The 23,098-nt window shown below is 37.8% G+C and overlaps 6 protein-coding genes across 6 annotated transcripts; 3 read left to right on the top strand and 3 right to left on the bottom strand.

Moving 5' to 3' along the window:
* Positions 1 to 419: 419 nt before the first annotated feature.
* Positions 420 to 1,351, bottom strand: BDF20DRAFT_847246 (uncharacterized protein). The gene is made up of 3 exons (XM_053079791.1): positions 1,179 to 1,351; positions 1,012 to 1,093; positions 420 to 931 (listed from the first exon to the last, which is right to left on the bottom strand). Exons 2-3 carry the CDS (start codon positions 1,081 to 1,083, stop codon positions 845 to 847), a joined length of 159 nt encoding a protein of 52 aa, XP_052941175.1. The 5' UTR covers positions 1,084 to 1,093; positions 1,179 to 1,351; the 3' UTR covers positions 420 to 844.
* Positions 1,352 to 1,463: 112 nt separating this feature from the next.
* BDF20DRAFT_76131 (PIN domain-containing protein) lies at positions 1,464 to 6,386 on the top strand. Its single transcript, XM_053076113.1, has 3 exons — positions 1,464 to 1,615; positions 1,681 to 5,591; positions 5,685 to 6,386. Exons 2-3 carry the CDS (start codon positions 1,703 to 1,705, stop codon positions 6,083 to 6,085), a joined length of 4,290 nt encoding a protein of 1,429 aa, XP_052941174.1. The 5' UTR covers positions 1,464 to 1,615; positions 1,681 to 1,702; the 3' UTR covers positions 6,086 to 6,386.
* Positions 6,387 to 6,686: 300 nt separating this feature from the next.
* BDF20DRAFT_909628 (neutral trehalase) lies at positions 6,687 to 9,483 on the top strand (the record flags this gene model as incomplete). Its single annotated transcript, XM_053083614.1, has 4 exons — positions 6,687 to 6,845; positions 6,958 to 7,021; positions 7,111 to 8,848; positions 8,925 to 9,483. The coding sequence occupies 4 exons, from the start codon at positions 6,687 to 6,689 to the stop codon at positions 9,481 to 9,483; spliced, it is 2,520 nt and encodes an 839-aa protein (XP_052941173.1).
* Positions 9,484 to 10,791: 1,308 nt separating this feature from the next.
* Positions 10,792 to 12,288, bottom strand: BDF20DRAFT_847240 (cyclin-domain-containing protein). The gene is made up of 2 exons (XM_053079790.1): positions 11,745 to 12,288; positions 10,792 to 11,678 (listed from the first exon to the last, which is right to left on the bottom strand). The coding sequence occupies exons 1-2, from the start codon at positions 12,189 to 12,191 to the stop codon at positions 11,181 to 11,183; spliced, it is 945 nt and encodes a 314-aa protein (XP_052941172.1). The 5' UTR covers positions 12,192 to 12,288; the 3' UTR covers positions 10,792 to 11,180.
* A 556-nt stretch (positions 12,289 to 12,844) lies between these two features.
* BDF20DRAFT_968311 (THO complex subunit 1 transcription elongation factor-domain-containing protein) lies at positions 12,845 to 17,134 on the top strand (the record flags this gene model as incomplete). Its single annotated transcript, XM_053084995.1, has 9 exons — positions 12,845 to 13,551; positions 13,621 to 13,696; positions 13,862 to 13,986; positions 14,060 to 14,291; positions 14,381 to 14,727; positions 14,819 to 15,309; positions 15,382 to 15,718; positions 16,290 to 16,334; positions 16,454 to 17,134. The coding sequence occupies exons 1-9, from the start codon at positions 13,294 to 13,296 to the stop codon at positions 17,132 to 17,134; spliced, it is 2,592 nt and encodes an 863-aa protein (XP_052941171.1). The 5' UTR covers positions 12,845 to 13,293.
* A 1,708-nt stretch (positions 17,135 to 18,842) lies between these two features.
* On the bottom strand, positions 18,843 to 22,610 carry BDF20DRAFT_904307 (protein-tyrosine phosphatase-like protein; the record flags this gene model as incomplete). Its single annotated transcript, XM_053083011.1, has 10 exons — positions 18,843 to 18,863; positions 19,429 to 19,758; positions 19,942 to 20,204; positions 20,348 to 20,651; positions 20,741 to 21,030; positions 21,106 to 21,274; positions 21,368 to 21,453; positions 21,503 to 21,524; positions 21,546 to 21,589; positions 22,493 to 22,610. The coding sequence occupies 10 exons, from the start codon at positions 22,608 to 22,610 to the stop codon at positions 18,843 to 18,845; spliced, it is 1,647 nt and encodes a 548-aa protein (XP_052941170.1).
* Between the last annotated feature and the right edge of the window lie 488 nt (positions 22,611 to 23,098).

Below are 23,098 nucleotides of genomic sequence, written 5' to 3'. Positions count from 1 at the left end.
CTCAAACAGAAAGTGCTAGTGGCGGCACGAGCGGAAATCTACTATATACTGTTGTGTAAAGTATGCGAAGTAGGTATAAGTTTTTACGAAAAGGAAAATGAGCTATACAACGGTAATACGTAAGAAGAATATGAACGATGCAGAGAAAAGGAGGAACCCTTTTTATGGCACAGTTACTATCCGTTGGAATTTCTCGCCTTTATATAAGGTTTTAAGATTGAATATGGGACGTATATCTTTGTAGGGAAGATAATAAAGAGATGCAGTAGAAAAATACATTATTTGAACATTACTGAGCTTATTCTATAATTGTTACTTAAATTATTGGTATCTTATTGTGTCGGAGAATTTTTGTTTATTTCCCAAGGTTTAGGCCTCGCTGTCATCTTGGGCTGACTAGGTGTACCTTCATTTAATACGTTCGGTATTTGCTTTATACCTGATTATATAGAAGTGCTCACTTTTAGATACAAAGATCAATTAAGCCCTTGAAGTGTACACTTTTGGTTTTACCTGGTATTTCAATTCCTTTCTCTATCATGTCCACCAACTCTTGAAATGAAAATCTGGGTGGTTCGCCTACAAAAGAAAAACGTAAAGCGGAAACGCTCCTTTATCAGTTATTAATTTCAAATTACTAAGGATAAGAATCTTCAAATACCTTCCAATTCACTCTTTTTCTCCTTATTTTCTACTGCTGGCTCTTCACCAAGTTTAGCCTTCCTCCAACTCAGATATTCATCAATGTCAAAAGAATCTCTGTATCTTTAATATTGCCCCTTTCGAGAGTCAGAAAGGAATTCGCAAGCATATCAAAGCTATCTTGAAACTATATATGAAATTCTTACTTGGTATAGTAAAACAACTTTGCGCGTTGCAGCAATTCAGCGTTATTCTCTTGCTCGTTGTAGGCTAACGATTTAAGGCCTGTCTGATAATATGCAATATGAGAAAGAAAAGTGAGCCGTACTGATGTAGACGGAAGAAACCAGCGTTTTTTATACTTTTTACTTGAAACTGTTCGTCGTTGTCAAAGTTGTAATTCTCAAAGGCTTCGAATTTCTCTACAGGAATCGTTGACATTCTAAAATTACTGATTATGAAGAAGCCGTCTTCTGATATTTATGTTACTGATAAAAGATATGTAATAAAGTCAGCCAATAAAATTGTCCACTCACAACTGACTGCATTGTGATGCAGTATAGTCTGTAAACTCTTAGCAGGTGTCTGAAAGGTCTTTTTTGTCTCTCTGCCTTGAAGCTTCCAGATCGCTGATGGCCTGTCGTAGTTGACCTATTCTTCTAACTCCAAAACATGGTACCTATTTGACGTTCAAATCGGAACTTACGTGATAGGTATTTCCAAGATTTGGTATAAAAATTGCGGGTTCCTCCGCCCCGCTTATAGCCTTAAGGCCCGCGCAGAGAAAAAAAAAAGGCAATCAGGGCGATTATGGGCAATGACCGGAATTATTTTACCTGTTCCGTTATAATTTGTAATTTATTAGGCTTTTTATCGTTCTCGAGTATATCTTTATCCTAGATTACTCTTTTCCCAAGTAATTCAGTCTCTTTTGACAATCACCCTTACTAATGTTCTTTGAAAATTATATCAAGTAAAAGATACAACATTTTGAGTATAACTTTTGCCGAAATGACAACTAACTATTTGTTTGAATAGGTATAAATAACCTTTTTGTAATATGAGCAGACAGAAAGGGGGCAACCTAAGAAAAAAAAACTCGAGTTTTGACCGCCACAGCACTATATTTTCAAGCAGAGATGGTCAAAACAGTAGCAACAAACAGACCGAAAGACAATTGTTCGATCCTCGTGCTGACAATCCCATCACTTTTAACAAACAACATCTGCAACAATTGCAACAGCAACAGCAACAGCAACAGCAACAGCAACAGCAACAGCAACAGCAACAGCAACAGCAACAGCAACAGCAACAGCAACAGCAACAGCAACAGCAACAGCAACAGCAGCGACCTCGAGTCAGTAGCTCGAATAATAGCTTGGATGAAACAAGGGTTTCTGTTCAATTGACTACAAGAGCCTCTCAAGATAGCAAACGATTATTCAGACCTCACGTTGATGACCCTCTTAGATTTAAGCATACCTTTGTAGAGAAAAATTCCGTCAAAGCCGATGTAAAGCCAGAGAGCGCGACACCGTCCACTGCTTTATATCTTACTGAAAGACGTATGAATGACAGTATTCAGTCAAAAAATAGAAGACTACCTGCTGCAGGAAGACGTTTGTGGACTGCTAAAGATGGTGTGCCATTAATCGCAAATATAGAGACTTCACCTTTACAAAAGGTCGTTAATGAACCTAATGCGAGTTTAAAGTCGAATGCGTTGTTGCTTAGAGACTCACCACGCATTGATAACAATGAAAAAAACCAGGAGACAAGAAACTTCTCACCTTCATTAGAAAACGGCAAAACACCATCGATTTTGACAGAAGAGGATAAAGAAAAAGATCGGAAGAGAAAGCAATGCAAAGCAATTATCAATCAGATGAGGGCTTTAGAAGCCGAACTAGAGGCACTGAATGAGAGAGCGTCTTCATTGGCTTTATTCAAGGATAAAAGTTGTAAACATGAGGATGATGATGAGCATTTCTCAGGTAGACGTCGTCGTCCAACGACGGAAGATAAACCGATTGAGGAGGATAAATCCAATATATTGATGGATCAAGATGTTATTGATGCTGAGCAGATTTGGTTAAAAAGACTTGAATCTCATGGAAAATTGGGAGAAAAGTATTTAGAGCTTGTAAAATGTGATTTCGAATATGCAGAAAGAAAAGGGCTAGGAACTCTATGTTGGAAGAGAGTTGTATACAATTTTATCAGTCAATTCAGAAAAACTTTAGATAAGCTCTCCATTGAATTATCAACAAAGCCGTCAAGTACAAAAAATAAGGTCAATGAAGACGCTACTGTAGTAATCACCAACAGTCAGTCTAAGCAAAGGAGCAAATTAGAGGCCATGCTATTCAGTGATGATGAAGAAGAGGATGCATTAGAGACCTCATTGACAGAGATACCAGTAATCAACGAAAGCGGTGGTATGACATTCGTGAAAGTTGAACAACAGAAGCCGATTGACTCAGCAGTTACGAACAGAGACCTGCTGCATCAGTATTATAATCGCGTTTTAAGACTACTTTTGCAATATCTTAGCCAAGCAGACGAGTTGTATTCTGAGTTTGCATCATTTTTGAAAACTGTCGATGAAACCTCAAATGACATTGGAATCGAAGATTATTTACAGCAATGGAGAAGGACAAAAAGATACAAATGGTACAATAGTATTTCACTACGTGCTGATATTGCGAGATATAGATGGATGTATACACCCGCAGAAGATAATATGCCTTTGGCCGGCAACGATACTCAGGAGGAAAAAAGCAAGCAAACTATAACAGTTTATACAAAGAAAGATGCATTTTTAGAAGCTTGGAAAAGATACTCTTTAGGCATATGGCTCATGCCGGCAAGAGGAAATTTGTATTATAATCTGTCATTATTGCTACAACAACCGAATTCTCAAGGTTCCTCACCGAAGCTTGACCTATACAAGCTCTATTTTAGTATACGCAGCCTCATGGTGAGACGAAATGGATTCTTAAATGCCAGAGAAGGTATACTTGTGTTATTTGAAAGAAACCGTCTGTGGGTTCAAAGACACTTTCCAGCAGTTGGTAACATTTTGCAAACGAAAAACAAACGAACTAAAGCGAAGGGCAAAGCTGCCGCAAAATTCATCAGCAAAGGTACGAGTATAACTGCTTTCTTTGTTCGACTACATGGGATGCTGTTCACAAAGATTGGATTGGATGAATTTGCTCCAGTCAAACGCCTTTTCTTCGATTCTTTATTTGGAAAGGACGCTGAGGCATTGAAGGAAGATCAACTTTTTGTTGTTTCTGAGGAATTGCAGTATGGCACTTCTGTCACAGGGCGGTCACCATTATCTGTAGTTGATAATTTCTGGCTACAAATTATCATTCTATGCATCTCATCATTATACACATATGATTATGAAAACTCAAAAATAGCTAAACTTGTTAAAGCCAATTTCACGAACCGCTTTTATTCAATGATTACAAATGATAGCGAGCAACGAGATGAGCAAGACCAGCAATACCAAACAATGGTGGACGAGCTAAAAGATAGTATTTTATTTATATATGGAATTGATTTGACCTGTCAGATTGCTGTTGAAATCTTTCAAAGATATTTGGACAGGTCGCTATCGCCACCTATTATACCACGACCCTTACAATTACCCCAAGTCAGTTATAGTTACGTACAAAGCCAGAAATTTCTGTTTGGAAATGAACGTTTAAATGATTGCATTCCCACGTATGTCGAAGAGGACGATAACAATGTGAGTAATGATGGAGATACTCAATGTTTAAAAGATGAAACACACGGCTACCTCATCTATGTCGAAGTTTTACTCCACTGGATGGTCATCAACGGTATTTGTGTACGTTGTGAAGACAAACCTTCTCTATGGGAACTGTTGGTTGGGGCTGTCGATTTCGATTTGCTTACATATCAATACAAAGGCAGACCATTGAATTTGCAACGTAATTCAAAGATATCTTCAGCATTTTGGCCATTGTTGCTCGATTTCTTGAATAAATTATTAGTAGAAATCCCTGAGGACGAGAAATACAATATTATCAACAAACATATTCTAGACGACGATGAGCAAGAAAAAATGGAAACTGCTGATTTTGCCGAAAACCACTCATGTTCAGACGGTACCAAGTGTTCACCAACTGAACGTGCGTTTGTCAAGTCGGCCTTATCTATTTTGAAGGAAGCACCTGAACTTCCGGAAGAGGAACATTTACGTGGCCTCGGTTGGGTCGATGACGTTCACGGTAAATTTTTGCAGTTTACAGACGTCAATCATGAACATAGTCAAGTCTGTACATTTGACATCGTAACCCATCGAAAAATGAAAATACTGGAGTACGGTTTCGCCCTTGTAAAACATTTGGAGGGCATTTGCATTTATGATCCCGTCGAAGAGAAATTTGCTATGTCACCATCTGTGGAAGATCGCATCATGGCTTTGGAAGAAGAAGCTACAAAGCAACAGCAGGTCTCGTCATTGTACCAAGATTCCAACACTGATGATGATAATAATGATGAATCGCATGACAATGTAGCAAGCGCTACAATTGAAGGAACAACTATATCGGAAATGGACGATGATGTTTTGTTCTCAACAGATATTTCGTTTAGCCATGAAGATACCAATACAGTTGATGAGGAGGAGAGGGGAGATGAGGATGATGATGATATCATGACTCAATTGAAGAAACGACGTGAACAACTTCAAGCAATGGTTGCTACTGCAGACGCAGAAGCACGCTCAGGTTATCGAAGATTACCTGCTCGTATTAAGGAGAGAGAGACCCGCATGAATTATCTTCGTGAACGCATTGTACCTGGCAAGACTGTGCTGGTTTTGGACACTAACTGTTTTATTGGGCATCTCGATCTTGTTACCAAGCTTTTCCAAAAACAAGCATGGTCGATCGTAGTTCCTCTTGTTGGTAAGCGAGATGATGCTTTTCAGTCAACTTTTGGAAAAACAATAACAATTTGTTTCCTTACATTTTTTATTTTCTTCTTTTTTTAAAAAATAGTCATCACTGAATTGGATGGCTTGAAGACGAATCCAAGTAAATTAGGTACTGTAGCTCGAAGTGCCATCGAACTCATTGAAAGCACGCTAGCAGCCAAACAAAAGCAAAGTACAACGTTGCGTATTCAAACATCCCATAATAATTTCATGAATGCTATTTCTATACGATCCGAGCAATTTGTATTCGGCGAGACAGATAAGAACTTGGATGATTTGATTCTATCAGCATGTTTATGGTGGATAAATCAACAGCAACAACAACAACAACAAAAGGAGGATATGTCAGTCGTGCCTGTCTGTTTAGTAACAGGTGATAGAAATTTGGGTGTGAAAGCTCGAGCGAGGGATGTTGAAGTTGTACCTGTTTCTGCTATCATGCAATTGACGCCAAAAGAGACGTAACCCATTGCTATTTTCGATTTCACCTTACAATTTGAATTCAAACGACATTTTAAAAGAAATAAAAATTTTGGCTATCCCTGTGAACGTCAATATATTTGACAGGTTTGACGTTACACCCGGGTACGCATTGTATATAGATTGGAAGTTGGTGCTATCTTACGTTTGTCTCACAATTCACTACTGTATGTCGGCGACATGGTGAAATGTACTTTGTCTGCCTGCATCATTGACTAAAGAAACCGATGCTCTGACTCATTTAAAGCAGTCCTTTGAAGATCCCAAAAATATGTAACTTTATCCTAGCTGAGCAACGTTTGTTTTTCCCTTTTCCTCATAATCAAGGGTGAGGCTTCTAGGTACAAGCCTGTTACCCACTCTATAACTTCTCCTTGATTTGATTTAGAAAGGAACCAATCAACAGGAAGGTAGCCAAAAGTGATCTTACACACACGTAGGTACATATTCATTATCATCCGATCCAATCTATAAATACCACGAGTTGTCAAACCTCTATAAATTTTTGTTTCCTTGTAATCAAGAATATTACTTTTGTATCTTTCTCTCCTTTTCTATCTTTTTCCATTCACATTTTGCTCTAAAAATGCTCTTATCTAACCAGCATGTGGCATTTCATCGACCAGAGGATGGCAGCAGCACAAGTAAGAACGAAACTTTCATTGACGTTCACGCTCCAGCAAAAACATACTATACTACTGGAAATAATGCTGGATCTAACATCAACAGATTGAGAACGTTTTCCGTAAGCCATACCTGTTAATTACGGCATCGAATTACCAGTGAGGACCAGAATGGTCAAGGATGCAATAGAAAAACATGAATTTTATTTACTCACAACTTACCATACATCCTAGGGACAACATCATTCTACCATAGATACCCAATCATATACACCGCGTAGAAGACGAGGATCAACTGGTAACTGAAAAAGGATCGATGATACGCGGATTGTATCTTTACATATGTTACTTTTTGGCCTGAAAAATGACTAAGTCCTATTTTTATAGACGATAAGAGCAAAGCTCGCAAATTTCTCATTGATGTGAAAGAAACACAGCGCTTTTTAGTTGAACAAGAAGATACGGATGGTGATTTCCAAATAACAGTAAATGACCTGGGCCCCAAATCATTTTTACTGGGCAGTGCAGACTCTGGGGGCTTTCGTAAAATTGACATCCGTGGCACCTACATGCTCTCCAACTTATTACAAGAGCTTGCACTTGCTACTGACTGTAACCGAAATTATATTATTTTGGATGAAGCGCGTTTGAACGAAAACCCTGTGGACAGATTATCCCGCATGATCAAACATCAATTTTGGGACGGCCTGACAAGACGCATTGATGCAGAAGGCTTGGAAAGAATCTGTATGGATCCCAAGAATCGAACGGCTGATCACCAACCAAGAATTTACGTGCCCTTTGATGAGGAAGAAGTCTATCGCTATTACGAAAAGGTGGCCAAAGTAGAAAAACCTCATCTGGGATTAGAAGTGGAACGATTACCTCAACATATTACGCCAGAATATGTGCAAAGTATTAATGACAAGCCCGGTATTCTAGCATTGGCGTTAAAGAAAAAAACAAAGAAGGTCTATGACGGCAATACATCGTCCATCACAACCACTTTTGAGGGCGTTCCTTTTGTTGTGCCCGGTGGCCGGTTTAATGAGATGTACGGTTGGGATTCTTATTTCGAGGCTCTCGGACTACTCATTGATGAGCGCGTTGATTTGGCTGAGGGAATGGTAGAGAACTTTGCTTACGAGATCAAGCATTATGGCAAGATACTCAATGCGAATCGGTCGTACTACTTGTCGCGATCTCAACCGCCTTTCCTGACGGATATGGCCAGACAAGTGTACCTGAAGAAGGTGGAGAAACAGCACACAAGCGACATAGAGAATCATAAAGCTTGGTTGCGTCGTATGTTGCAGGCTGCTATGAAAGAATATCATACTGTTTGGATGGCAGCTCCTCGCTATGATACCAAAACTGGGCTTTCTCGTTTCCGTCCTGCTGGCAAGGGCATTCCTCCTGAAACAGAGGCTTCTCATTTCGATCACGTCATTCAACCCTATGCTCAAAAAGCGGGTGTGAGCATCCAAGAACTCATGAAACAGTATAATGAGGGCAACTATGTTTCACCTGAACTCGATGAATACTTTTTGCACGACCGTGCTGTACGTGAGTCCGGCCATGACACCACTTATCGCTATGAAGGAAGGTGCGCTAACCTAGCCACTATTGATCTGAATGCCCTTTTGTATAAATATGAAATGGATATTGCTGAAATGATTAACGAACATCTCGATGGCGTTTTAGTTGATTACGACAATCAACGTCAGGATGCCAAAGTATGGTATGAACGCGCTCAACAACGTAAAGAACGTATCAACCTATACTTATGGAATGAAGAGAAGGGCATGTATTTCGATTACGATACCGTAAAGAAGGAGCAGAGCGAATATGAATCAGTGACAACATTTTGGGCAATGTGGGCTAAGCTTGCTAGTCATGAACAGGCAGCTAAGATGGCCGAGTCAGCATTGCCGAAATTTGAAGTGATGGGTGGGTTAGTGTCTGGCACCATTGAGTCGAGAGGCATTATTAGTATAGATAGACCTAATCGCCAATGGGATTTTCCATTTGGCTGGGCTCCGCACCAAATTTTGGCTTGGAAAGCATTTGAGAACTATGGGAAGATCGATATTCAAAGAAGGCTGACTTATCGATGGTTGTACATGTAAGTAACGTGCCTGGTTACTGTGATGACTACATCTCTTTTCCACTGACCACATTTCCTCTCAATACAAAAATAGAATAACAAAATCGTTTGTTGATTTCAATGGTGTCGTCCCTGAAAAATACGATGTCGTCAGTCTTACACACAAGGTCCAGGTGGAGTACGGTAACGTTGGTACCGATTTCAAATATGTTCCTCGCGAAGGCTTTGGATGGATGAACGCATCTTATCAAATTGGCTTGAGTATCATTACCACACAGATGAGACGCGCCTTAGGTACTTGTACTAGTCCTGATGCCTTTTTCCAGCGATTGTCAACAATAAACAAGTCGGAGCCAGACCAGCAACAACAAGCGAAAGAGGCAAAGGAAATCACGCAAAATGGGTATGATACAGCTGCTATTACTACAGTGGTTGCAACACCAACAACTGCTGTACAAGATCGTATCCAATCCTCAGTGTCTTCCAGCGTACAGACACCCGCATTATCTCATGAAAATAGCACCAGCGATCTTAGTGTATTAAATAATGAAGTTGAAGTGGAAGCTGAAGAAGAAGAGGAGGCTCTGAAAACGCCAAAAGAAGCGTTCGCTGAAGAAGGGGAAGCTACAACAGGTTATTTTTTCACAGGATAGGAGAATGATCAGATGTGGCATGCCCATGCTATCATTAGCTTAAGTAATTTTCATATCACTATTTGCATAACGTAGAGTATCTTTTTGACCATCTAAAAGATTATTAAAGCATCTTATGTACTGTGCTTCCACTCTCAATTTATTGAATGTTTGAAAACTCCACCCACTTTTTTGAATGATTTTGGACATTTGTGTGAGGTTAATTTCCCAAAAACTGAGATCAATTTGGCCAAATATTTGGGGCTACTTTGCCCAGCTTTTTGAAAATAAATTGCTCGTTTTTCACAAATAATTTGAGCAATTTCTGGTCAAATAGTTATAAAGATACTTTACGTAAACATTTAGGCAATACATTTGCGGAATGTTGAATAAAATTTTCCAAATGTTCAATGAGAACATCCTCGCTACCCTCAGTCACCCTCGGAGAAAGTGCTTCTATATCAGTCGATTTACCTCTTTTGACTCTGTCCTTCAAAACTTTCCAAAACAGCTTAATAGGATGGAGTTCAGGCTAATAAGGCGGAAGGTATACGGGTATATAGCCTCTTTCTCATATAACAAGATCAATACTCTCAGGTATATAGATTGGGGTATTTGTTCAAGATAATATGAAAAACCTTCATATCGGGAAGTGCATCCATAACGTCCAACGTATCGCCGATAAACTAAACATAAAGATCGGCTATACTTTCTTTTGGTATGGCAGATGCTGCATCTCCACGGGCTTTCCGTTTTTTGGCATTTCCTGGTTCTCTCAAACTTACATTTACAACATCAAATGATGAAATCGCACCCATGACTGTATGAGAAACCCCTCTTGCAGAAGGAAATTCTATAATCACCTGCCTTCATGCTGTGACCAAGCTTTCGAACGACGCATGTTTATGTCGAAGCCTGCTTCGTCAAGAAAGACACAATTTTGCATATAAATCATGCCTATTTCGCATGATCTTCAAGAGTTTCTTACTGTTTCTAGCCACAAGATGACGGGTAATGACTTTGGTATTGACGTTGTATTCTTCTTTCATAATATCAGTGATTCTACTTTTCTTGATCTACCACGAAAGCGGCCGTTTCCTGCTCAGACTCATCTACAATCCTACTCCTACCATCTTCATGAAAGAAATTCATTTTTAGAAACAATAAATATGATGAAAAAAACCAAAAAGCTGGTCAAACAGTTGGAGAAATATGAGCAATTTTACTTACAAAAATCTGGCGAAGTAGCCCCAAACATTTGGTCAAACTAATCTCATTTTTCTAGGCAATTGACCTCAAACAAATGTCTAAAATTATTTAAAAAAAGTGGCTGGGGTTTTCAAACAATCGGTAAATTGAGCACAGTATCACACATTATTGCCATTTCGCATCGTTGTTGCACATATTAAGTGTGACAGATAGTTATGCTTTAAACAGGCTTTAGAACAAATTTTAGCAACCAAAAATAAGCAGCAATTTTCGTTTATTATGGTAGACTATAGTGATGTAAATATGTGTAGATAGGTATTTAAATTAAACAAAAGCAAAAATATGGGTAAAAGACCAACAAAAAAGTGTATGTATAGAACTGTAGAGAGAATAATTTTTTTTTGGTGTGTACGGAAAAAGAGCGGTTAAATTATTTACAGAGAAGGGAATTATTGGTTGAATTTGTTGGGTTGTAATGCTTTGACCACCGAAAAAAACCATCGATGGGCTTAAATGGTTGTGGTAACTGAATCAACAAATTCTTTTGTAGGAACAACAGCAGACTTTTCGTGATGATGATGGCGAAATAACATGAGATTGGAGGAGCAGGAGTGTATACCGCTAGTAGGGGTATGAGTGGCTGGAGAGGTATAAGTGACCAAAGCAGGGGACGAGCAGGTGGCCGTAGTACTATTCATAGAGTGATGACGGTAGTGATGACGAAGTTGTTTATGCTCCTCTTTTGTAGTGGTACTATTGTTGTTGTAGGCAATAGGTATGGTATCATTATTCTCAGTAGCTACAGTGTTGGTGTTATTATAGGACATGAGTTGATGTTGATGCAATTCTTGTTGTTTTCTTAATCTCGTTGACTGGTTGACCCAATGCCAGAGTAACTTATTGCCATATTGTTGTAGCTCCTCAACCTGTACATTTAACTGGAAGTTGTTAAGTTTCAAAAATTGCAATTCGAGAGCATTGAGTTCTTTGATAGGCAAGCCTCCAACCTAAAGAACAGCAATTGATTAATATTGATTTCTATTCATTCCTAAGCCAAATTATTCACTACTCACTTTTGCATATCTCGCATTGGTATAAAACACATCGCTGAAAAATTTGCTAGCGACCATGATGCCGGTAATAATCAATCGATGAATATTGTAAGAGTCAATTCTTAAACCATTCGAATTACTGGACATCCTATCCAAGTATACTAGCAAGCTTAAAAAGCATTCGTTTGTGCATGGACAATATTTTAGAATTCTAGTAAAGTATGCATGTATATCAATCACTGGAACGGCCTTAGCATAGAATAAAGCATAAGGCGAGTTGCTGTCCTTCTGATGCCTTTTGTTACTGCTATTGTTGTTGGCAATTTTATCATTTGTTTTTGTAATACGCTCTAATAGGAATGTAATGATTTTTATAGTATCCGCTTGCGGGAATTTTACAAGGTCATAATAGTATCTAGAAGAAAGAGAAGTTAGGGATGTAGTAGATGTTGAAGGGGATATAGACATTATAGTAAGTAAAAGGTATGAATGTTAGTAATTTTAAATAGTAATAAAAGTACAGTAAAGAAGGAAAAACGACAAAAAAAAAAAAAGAAAGAAAGAACAATAGGGAAGATCATAACAATTTTTTAAGGAGAGCTCATTGTTCACAGCAAGACACGATTTAATCTGCACAAAATGTATTTCATTTTCCGGAATGTTCCGCTTAAAATCTTCTGTTTAGTCGAGCTAAAGAACAAGGTCAATCAAAATATTATTATCTGTTTTCCACCAAACACATGTCTCGTCCTGTGGTCGTACTTACTTAAAAAGAACAGAAATTTCTGTTTTATATTGTAATTATGGTTTCGGGCATTTTTAACATCGTTTATTTGTTTGTATTTTCTGGCTATAAACATATGGAGCCTGATAATCACGGGTCTGATATATACATATTACGTTGCTTTACACCCTCCATTCATAAACTTTCTGTTCTAGAGAACTCTGAATTTGTATACTTCGATTTCTTTTTTTTCCATAGATTTATTTGCCTCAAAAAACATGCGCACATATGAGAGACCGCGCAGGCAGTCTAAACTCAAAGAAGACCCTATAAACATATTTCAACCACTTAAAATGTGTGAACCTTATTATAACCCATTGGTTCACATTAAGGTTGTGCCAATCTGATCTGAATCAGCATCGTTTATTGTAATTGCCCTAAATCCTATGGCTAGGCTTTTTTTCTTTTCATGTTTTCGGTAAAGAGCGTGCAAAAGCCTTCAAGTCACTTTCAGATCTGAGCGCTCTGTTGTATGCTCTCAACCCGCGATTCGTCAATAATAAGACCTCTTTTTTTTCGAGGCTCTCATCTATTTGAATGGTACTACTAAATGTCACGCGTCCCATAATCAAGATTGCACAAAAACCCTCTTCCTTGTGGTGCATTTTTGGATCTTACCTGCATAAACCTTAGATAAAATTCTCACACAAACTGAGCTACTGATGATCTACTCTATTACGTAATACTTTGCCGTCATTTGAATTTTACACTTTGTTGCATTTTGTCAATAATTTTTCTCCTTGCTTGATCAACATCACTTCCAAATCTCTACCAAACCGTTGACCAATGTCGAAATTTCTAATTTATCAAGAAGAGGCAGAAAACGTTATTCAGGACTGTCTGAAACAAACCGAGAGCCATAGACGAGAAAACAATATCACGGACGTTCCAACCTCTTTTGTTAAGCAATTAGTAGAAAACCAAATATTGATAATTGGCCTGAATGATGAAAGGATTGGACTACCTCCTCCAGAGAAAGGAAAGGCTGACTGGCGAAGAACTGCTATTGAACTTGTATTTCGTAAAACCCTTCTAGACATTGTTGTAAGTCATCTATAAACGATTTTCACGAAAGGCAAACACCAGGTCTAAAAAAAATGAATTGTCAAATAGAAGAAATTTGAGGAAAACGAAGAACGATATGGACGAATGTTTGACTGTTTGGATATCATCACATATTGTGCTGAAGGTTAGATTACAGACTAGAAAATTGTAGAATTACATTACGTTACGCACAGTCTCTGTTATACGCTGGTGTTCTTGCAAAGAAAAAACAACTAAATCACCTCTCTCTCCTTCTCTCTCAATTTTGCCTTCTTTTTACTGCAACACTTTCAATGATCCTCTTTTACAGAGACATATTTATTGGACAACGTAGTTCCATTGACTATGATTGAAGAATTAGCTGAAGTACATACAACGGTCGGCTGCGAGAAAATATTCAATTATATTGAAAGTCGTAAAGATATGATCACCAAGGTTGGTACAAGCGATCAGAAACTGCTTGGTTCAAAACGATGCAAAGAGCTGACATTCATGATATCCAATATAGGGTATGGTGCCAGGCAAAGGAAAAGGATTAATTCTTTTAAGAATGTGCAACGAACTACTTCGTCGTTTGTCGAAAGAAACGAATACAGTATTTTGTGGGCGGATAATGATGTTTGTGGCCAATTCCTTTCCGTTGGCTGAAAGATCCGGTGTCAATTTGAGAGGTGATTTCAACACAAATATGGTGCCTTACGACGATAATGAGCAAGTAGATTCAGATCCTAATATGACAGGTAAACGCTATCGTCTGACCCCTAGGTGTCAAAATTTGTCTTTGCTTGATATACATAACCTTATACCGGTTGGATACCCATTTGTTTAGATGACCAAAAGGAGTTTTACAAATTGTTCTGGTCTACGCGCGTCTATTTTGCAAACCCACCTAGCATCTTTACAAACCATAACTTTGAACAGCTGCAAGCAGGCACCGATAAAATTATAGAAAGATTCAAGATCATTGCAGAGAATGAGGCTGAGATTTCAGGCGCACGTAAAAGTGAAGGTGGACAAGCCATTGGCTCAAAACGTGATAGAACAGATTATGAATCGGATAATACTGTACAGCAAATGGAGGAAGATCCGCAATTAGCAGAGGAAATGTTAGCCATGATCAATAGAGACTACCAATTCCCTAGGTTATTGAGCAGTAGAAAGTTACTGGGATTAGAGGTATATAAAACGCACAAACACACACACATATATATCTATGTATATGTCAGTGCGCATGTTTCTTTTAATACTAACAGATTTAATTTGTCAGTTGGAAGATGTTAAATTCAGACGTAATGTCATTGTACAATACCTTATTCTGTTTCAGTATCTATCAGGTTTTTCTGAAAAAGAAAAAGAAAAGACCAAAGAGGCTTTAGCAGAGATACAAGCCCGTGGTGGTACCACAAAGCAGTCTCTTATTCAACCAGTATACAACTTGAAAGATGAACAGATTAAATGGATACGAGAAACACGAGAATCTTTTCTAACCTTACTTAGAGCTACCAAACCTCATGGCAATCTATATACCGATATTATTCTGACTATTCTGAAAAACGAGACCCATTGGATTATATGGAAGGCAGCAGGTTGCCCACCATTCGAAAAGAAACCTACGGATATGCAAACATTAGAAATAAACCTAAGAAAGAAGAAAGTCAGATTAGAAGCAAATCCTATCAATTTTAGATATACACATGGTAGTCCTGAAGTGTCTAAACTATACACAAAAGACAATTTGTCTTTAGCTGACTTTATGAAGTAAGTGGGTTGATGAAAGGCAGACACAGCTTACAGGAATATAACCGACCTTTTTTTTTTTTTTTTGTAAAGAAACCGTCGACAGTTTCCTTCAGCTATTGATGTGATCGATAAAGCTCTTGCTGAGCTTGATGATTCTCTAGACCCTTCCAAGGAAAGATTCAATTATGCTAATGGTGCACTGTTGCATGCTGCTCGTCTTACTTATCCACGCCATCCAACACTTATTCGTCAGATTTACAACGCAAAAAAGGAAGTCTATAAAGGGTTGTACAGTAAACTGCAAGAAGAAGTCAAACAACAAGAGGAACAACGCGAAGAAGGAGAAGCAACAGATGACCAAAAGCTTCCAGTGAGTTCTTTGTCAGATTTTATGGTCGGCAACGATGAAGCAATTACAGAAGATCATGTTCAGGCAGAAATTGAAGTGTTGAAAAAAACCAAGGAAATTTTAGCTGAGAAACTGAAAGAAGAAGAAGGCACTGACCCAATGGAACAGTAATTCTTGTTATTATACTTGATATAGAGTACGTAAAGCAGTATCCACCTTGGTACTGAAGGTTAATTTTCATTTCCGAAATCATATATTAAAGTATGATAAGCGTCCTTCTTTTGTCTAGAATCATTATTTTAGCAATACTGGTAAATACAATTAGACTTTATTCGCTTATAATATCGAGGAATTTCTTATACATTAATTCATTGAAGGGGGTGGAGGGTTGCTTATAAACTCTAAAGGAAATATGTCATTTAAAAATAAGCTTACTGATCCAAAAATCAAAAATCAAAAAAGCTTTCTGTCAATAACAATTCTACCTTTTTTGTTTTCTTCAGTCAGAGAAAAATCTCTTAAACTCTTTGTAGCTTCTTCCTTTAAGAACTCGACATTCGAATTCATTTTTATATATAGTTCTTCATAGAGATGTACTATCCCTATTTTTTTCTATGGTTTGCGTCTATTGCTAACCATATTTATGCAGCACCTCTTAATAATCCTCCTATTATCGATACTGTCACTGTTTATCGTCGAGATTTTGCCTCATCTATTACAGGCACCATTAGTAGTACACTCAATGACTTTATGCGCCCTTTTTTAAATGGCGAAGGTCTTATCAAGAATCCTTTCCCAGAACAAACATCTGAGGGACCTTCTGCATCCAGGCAAATCACTGTTGACAATAGATGTCATCATGCGATTCACGTCGGCTATCAAACGAACGGTGCTGGCGATCCACAAATACTCCCTTCCCTCAAACCAGGTGAAGCAATAAATTTACAGTTTAAACCAGACTGGTCAGGTCGTGTCTGGGCTAGGCCGCCTTGTGACAAAGGTGATGAATGCACTAGGGTAGCAAGTGCAAAGGATCCGGCGTCCCTGGCCGAGTTCAATTTCTTCGATAACAATAACCAAGTTAGCGTAGCAGCAGGTATCGATACAGACTACTATGACGTGTCCTTTGTAGACGGTTTCAACCTTCCCATCCGAGTTGAGCCTGTTGTTGATAGCAAATTCCGTAATGGTTATTATTGTACCCGTACAGAGTGTACAGAGCTTCCTTCTTGTCCTGAAGACCTCCAGGTATTGGATAGTCAAGGTCGGATTGTGGGTTGTGAAAGTGCTTGCTCAAAATATGGAACGGAGCAATACTGCTGTACAGGAGATTTTGGCACGGCTGAAACTTGTTTGAACTCGGTGAATCCTTTCGCGACTGTTGTTGAGCAACAATGCCCTAATGTTTATAGTTTTGCTTATGATGATGCAACGAGTATGTATACTTGCAACCAAGCTCTATTATATCAGGTTACCTTTTGTCCCGATTCATAATCCATCATGCGCACAGCCGTACTATCTTCTCCACAACCTTCCCCGACTCCCCTAATTGCATATTTCGTCTCGGAAAGAAACCAACAAACAACATGCACACACAGAAATTCATTCTTGTATCCCGTAAGCCCCTGATTGTAAATTTGCCTTCAATTAATTTTTCCACAGTTATAATCAACAGTTTAAAAAGATTGGGAAAATTGATTATATTCTTTAAATAAATGCCTGCACATTCAAAAGACTGCACACTTCTGTTACGAACCATAATCCAAATAAGACAGAAAAATCGTAAGTTGAAGTCAGCAAAAGCAAAAGCAAATAGCAAAGGATTAATTTTAGCTATGGAGGATCTTGTGGGTAGGAAGAGCCTTTTTAGGCTATCTTTAAAGATGTAATTCTTAAATGGTATATGTATTTCTCTGTATGTACTATAATTGTATTGAAATCAACAGAAATATCTAGAAGTATTACTATCCTTTATGTAGACTCATGAGTATTATTATCTTTATTTCTGTCTTTGTGATTGTCTATTGCGAAAAGACGAACGACGCCAACGATTAAGATAAAATGTATTTTTGAGGTAAATATTGGATTATAAGATTGAATATAGCTAAATGAACAGAGTTCTTAAAGCTAATGGTTTCAACAGGGCAGACGTATTTTAAGCTACTTTTACTTTACAGATCTTCAATTACCTCTTTTTCCCTTATTTTGGGATAGATGTATCGAGTTTGTTCCAATTTTCAACATCAAGAAATTGTAATTTTTCTTACTGATTTTTACAAAAAACATCCAGAGCTGGGAAATTTTCTGTTTGGCACTAAAATCTAAGGACTGTGTATTTTTGACTGCTCTAACTCCGTTTAATTTCACACCCCGATTTCTTATCGAAAAATATAAAAAGACCATGAAAACAGCAAAAGTTAATCTTGTTCTTTGTACTTCTGTCCTGTGCTCAGATCGGATAAATCTTTCGCCTTTTACTAAAGATTTCCGTGGATGCGGGACGCAATGGAAGTTTACCCTAATTTTTTGTCAACCTTCTCTAGCCCTTCTGGGGCTCTGAATTTTTTTAAACACATATACTTATAAAAGGAAATGAAAAAAGAATTCCAACTAGTGCTCGTTTTTTGGTTTGTTTTCATCATCATATATGCGCTCAATGATGCATATCAGTCCAGTCGTATCGTTGTATTCGTTGGTATTGCTACCTTCGGGTTGCTATGATCAACGATATTGCTAGTAAGAACAACAGTATCAAACATTTGATGCAATTAACCGTGTCTCAAAAACTGTGTGATCCTGTAACAAAGCTTTTGTTAGTCAGTGGTTCTTTTTCAGTCAGCAATTTCAACGTACATATGAAGCTTCCATTTCAACTGAACGCGTTTTGCAATATATAATAGTCTTCAGTTTTGTATTGATCATTTGAAGACTTTTTTCAAAGACCGCTTTAAACGTTAATGCTGACGTAGCAATATTCTGTTCAGTTCTATCCTACAACATCCATGCCGCTCAAACACGAATTGCATTAAAACTATCCATAAGATTCGACTTAATTATAATAGCAGATAACTCTCAGACTTGCTCTCAAAGAGATGCTGAGAATGTTATATATCGCTATCCGATCATGCAATGAGCTCAGGTCTATGAGTTTGAGAAAATAGCAGCGTAGGTAATAGCTTCTGTTAATTTATATGAATTAAGATTATCCATTCACTTTTATATACTTGCTTAGTATAGAAGAATTTGATGCTGTAAATATCTATATTACATATTCTTTTTGGGCATACTGCACTTTGTAAGAACTTAAACGGCTTCTATTTTTAAGGAATGTGCAGTTCGTTTGTGCAAGATAGAACTTTTATGTGCAATCGGTTCCGAAAATGGTGTATCAAAAGGAGTCGATCAATAAGAATGCAGGTCATCTCCAATTGTGGGCTGCCCCTTTGAGAAATATACAAAATTATGCTTTCTAGACCCTAGAATCGATTAAAAGAAAGGGAAAAATAAGAAAAAAAAATGGGTGTAGGAGGGTGTAGGAGTGCCAATCAGTTTAATTCATGTCAAGTTTCATAAGAAAAGCAAAGGATATAATATTATGTTGAAAAAAGCAAAGAAAAATGAAAACTAAGTTCGTGTCATTGTTTCCTTGGAAGTCAAAATTCTTCATTGTTGGTACTAGCTGAATCTGTGGTTGTGCTTGTTGCTGTGAGTGATGGTGATACACCATATGTAACTGTACTATTCACCTCATCATCACTTCTCTTAAACAGTTTAGCCCAATATTTCGCTTTGGTTGGATCGGGCATCAACACACCGCCGTCATCCACCAAGTCTTTATCTTTCATAGGATCGTAACATTCGTTAATGAACCCTTTTTCGTGTTTATAGGTATTAAAGTAGTCCCAAATGCTGTAGGTTTTCGACTGAGCATGTATCGAAGAGCCTCTTCTATCTGATTCTGAATTGAATAAAAATGTACCGAATTGACACGCGTAAAGATGATAATGAAGCTCAATTAAAAAGGCTTCAGTGAATTCAAATCGAGTAGGATATAAACATAAAAGTTGATAGATGCATTCCAAAAATTGATGGAAAACTGGACTTGTCTCTTTTTGCTGCTGTTGGTAATTATAAAAGTTCGTGGTTCTATTATAAAATTTACTCAGGTTATTGGTAGTTGTATTTTCTTCATTGGTTGAACTGCTGCTGTAGCTATTACTGTTGTTACTTCCATTGATAGCTGATGTGGTTGACTCATTGTTGTTACTGTTGTTGTTAATAGTAGTAGTACTACTACTTACAGTAAATTTCGGATCGTTGGTCAAGTGCCCACAACGGTCTTGGAATTTATGTCCAAAAGAAACCCAATCTTTCTCAATGAGTATTTGGAACCCTTCAAAAGTACGATAAAATGGATCCAAGCATAATTCGCTCAACGCTACCAGCTGAGTTGTTCGATCCCAGCCGTCAGAGCAATGTACCAAAACGTGAGAATTATACACATGGACATTCTTTACAATTGTAAGCGCACCATCCAAAATTAATGCGATATGTCTTAGCCATCCTGATTTTTGTAAGGCGACTTTATTGATTGGCCCACCAGCACCATCTATACCTTGCATGGCTATTATTGAAAAAGAAAGAAGAATGGTTTGGTGTGTAAGCATACATTAGAAGAACATTCAGTGTGCATTGTATTTTTTTTACCTTCAGTCAATTTCGTTAAGCTGTCCCTCATGACGTGTATATTATCGATAGCTACATAAACTTTTTTGCAATTACGGTAATGATCCATATTCTCTGTTCCTGCTCCCCTTGCGACATTACCCACAGCATTTGCCATAGGTCTAGCATCAATAATCAAATTGGCCGCCGTTGAGCCATATAATGTTTCACCATTTGGCCCAGTGGGTACGTTGGATGAAAAAATGGCTTCAATGAGCTTTTCATCTTGCACTGATCTGGCTTGTTTAAATCCTACTAATGGTTGACTGCTTCTCGTTATGGTCGCCTAATTAGATTATGGGAGAGATCAGAAGAAAAACCCTTCATGTGAGATGAAGGAAAAGACAAAGAATTATTCAATTCCTACAAACTTACTGAATTGTACCAATGAACGTAAGATAGAGCGGGTATTCTCGCTTTGCTGCGATATTTTGCAGCATAATTTAATGTAGTATCGCTGATTTTCGCTGGTACGACAAGGACTCTGGGATAGGTTGGTGAATATTTATAATCTCTATTAATGAGAGAGAACCGCCATTGATCTGTGCTAACATCTACACCCATTCTTTCATATTCTTTGATAGGATCATAGATATTCCAACCATCATTTGTTGTAAAAGGCTCTCTTGGTTGGTAAGAAAATGCATATAATTGATCGATGGAAGCTATTAAGAATGAAAACAGTGAGTGAAGAGTCTTGCCACAGCCATACTTTAGAATTGGTGGAAAAGTTAACTCACAAACACAGGCTAGTCTCTGTATACTTTCGTATACATCAAGAGCATCACCATCTTTCAAAAAGGATAACGTAATAACTGAAAAATCTCGGCATTTAATTTGGATTGGGTATCGACCTGTTTGAAAAGAAGGTGGTTGTCTTTCAACAATATGTACAATAGAATAAGGAATCTAATATTCATATGAAATGACCACTTGCTTCTATTAGATGGAGATCAAAAGACTATTTCAAAGTTCAATAATTTATAGGTTTATCTTCATTACCCATATCTCATCTTCTGAATAATTGAATATCAGGTGATGAATTGTCAGGTGTAAAGTACCAATTGTGGTCTTTGTCTCTTTGTCTTCTCTCCTATCAAGTTGAACATCTTGAACCTGCAGTTTTATAGAGTAGACCTTCAATAAGAGCTTCTTTTCTCTATTATTATTGTGTACCCACCTGCGTAATTCTCAATAGATCAATACGATTAGGTTGAATGTTCACTTGCGGAGAGGAGAAGAGTGAGGGTATCGCAACCCGACCAAAATTGAAAAAGCTGTTAATGGTATAAACTTAAGTGGGGGAGAGAAAGGGAAAAAAAAGAAATGGAAAACAAGTTAAACAAAAGCAATGGCAAAAGAATTGGTGTCTGCGAAAGAGAGATTTCGAAACGGAATCTCGCTTTGTTTGTATAATGAAAAGGAAAGAAAAAAAAAGGGAAATGATTAAGTATCATTTAATTGTAGCATTGTTTTTATGTTGTGTATTCGTCGTTGTTGTTATCGTAAGATGTAAATTCATACTCAGCTACAGAAGTCTTCTTTACGAGGTGAAAGGCAGAGAAGGCCTCCACATAAATATCTTCACTGTAGCAGCAATCAATTACTCTTTGTGCCTCCCAGAGTCACAGATCGAACTTTGTTACCTGATTATAGAGATCTTATAATAGGACAAAGGAAGCCATACGCGGGTATTGAATTTCGCTGCTGCTATTGAATAGCAACAGCAGTAGGAGAACTTCCTCCTTCTGTAGTTTCTTCTTTCTTGGCCTCTTTTTAAGAACGTGGATGAATTAACAAAAGAAGTAGATCTGGAAATGCTGAAATCAAGGTTAACATTCAGAAACCTTTGTATAGTTTCTTTTCTACTTCGAGCCATATTATTAGTTTATGGAGAATACCAAGATGCCTACTTCACTGTCAAATACACCGACATAGACTACGTCGTATTTACCGACGCGGCACGATTCATCACACAGGGCCAATCGCCGTACTTACGAGACACCTACCGGTATACACCACTCCTGGCGTATCTACTCACACCTAACATCTACTGGTTTCGATCGTTTGGAAAATGTATATTTGCGTTAGCCGATCTTGTTGTTGGCTATTTGATTCACCGTATACTAGTGTTGCGTGGTATGCCTAGTAGAACGGCACTACTGTACAATATGTTGTGGTTATTAAATCCAATGGTGGCAAATATATCAACAAGAGGCAATGCTGAGTCTTTGCTGAACGTCATGGTTCTGGGAACATTGTATTTAATTTTGACAAAAAAGTGGTTCTTTGCAGGAAGTTGTTTATTTGGACTAGCTGTGCATTTCAAGATTTATCCAGTGATTTATGCAGTCCCTTTATTAATGTTACTTGATAAGACTTATGAGATTATGCCTGGCGCCAATAACGCCGCTTCCAGTTCTGCTACTACTACAACAACAACAACAACAAGAGGCGCACCTAAAACGATCGAAGCAATCGAATATAACTCTTCACTACCCATTTTGATACCATTGAAGCTACAACACTTACACTGCAATCTGAAGAATACATTGAAAGAAAAGACAAGGCAAAATGAAAAAGACAGGCTGTGTCGATTTTTCCTTTTTCTGATCGAGTTTATAACACCTCTCAGAATTATGTTTGCTTTTATCAGTGCTTCTGTATTTTTCTTATTGACGGGATGGATGTATTATAAGTAAGAACTATGATTGTCACAGCTATGGTTGTAGG

This window comes from Mycotypha africana (genome assembly GCF_025528875.1).
Source record: "Mycotypha africana strain NRRL 2978 chromosome Unknown BDF20scaffold_1, whole genome shotgun sequence".
In the NCBI taxonomy this organism is placed as follows: domain Eukaryota; kingdom Fungi; phylum Mucoromycota; class Mucoromycetes; order Mucorales; family Mycotyphaceae; genus Mycotypha; species Mycotypha africana.
The sequence above is the reverse complement of the archived record's forward strand: the minus strand, read 5'-3'. Positions and strand labels throughout refer to the sequence as shown.

Excerpts from the sequence above, each read along its gene's own strand:
- BDF20DRAFT_76131 (XM_053076113.1), top strand. The coding sequence starts at position 1,703 with ATGAGCAGACAGAAAGGGGGCAACCTAAGAAAAAAAAACTCGAGTTTT. Across the intron at positions 5,592-5,684 it reads GATCGTAGTTCCTCTTGTTG|TCATCACTGAATTGGATGGC; the intron begins GTAAGCGAGATG and ends TTTAAAAAATAG.
- BDF20DRAFT_847240 (XM_053079790.1), bottom strand. The coding sequence starts at position 12,191 with ATGTCTATATCCCCTTCAACATCTACTACATCCCTAACTTCTCTTTCT. Across the intron at positions 11,679-11,744 it reads CCAATGCGAGATATGCAAAA|GTTGGAGGCTTGCCTATCAA; the intron begins GTGAGTAGTGAA and ends GCTGTTCTTTAG.
- BDF20DRAFT_847246 (XM_053079791.1), bottom strand. The coding sequence starts at position 1,083 with ATGTCAACGATTCCTGTAGAGAAATTCGAAGCCTTTGAGAATTACAAC. Across the intron at positions 932-1,011 it reads ACAACGACGAACAGTTTCAA|ACAGGCCTTAAATCGTTAGC; the intron begins GTAAAAAGTATA and ends GCATATTATCAG.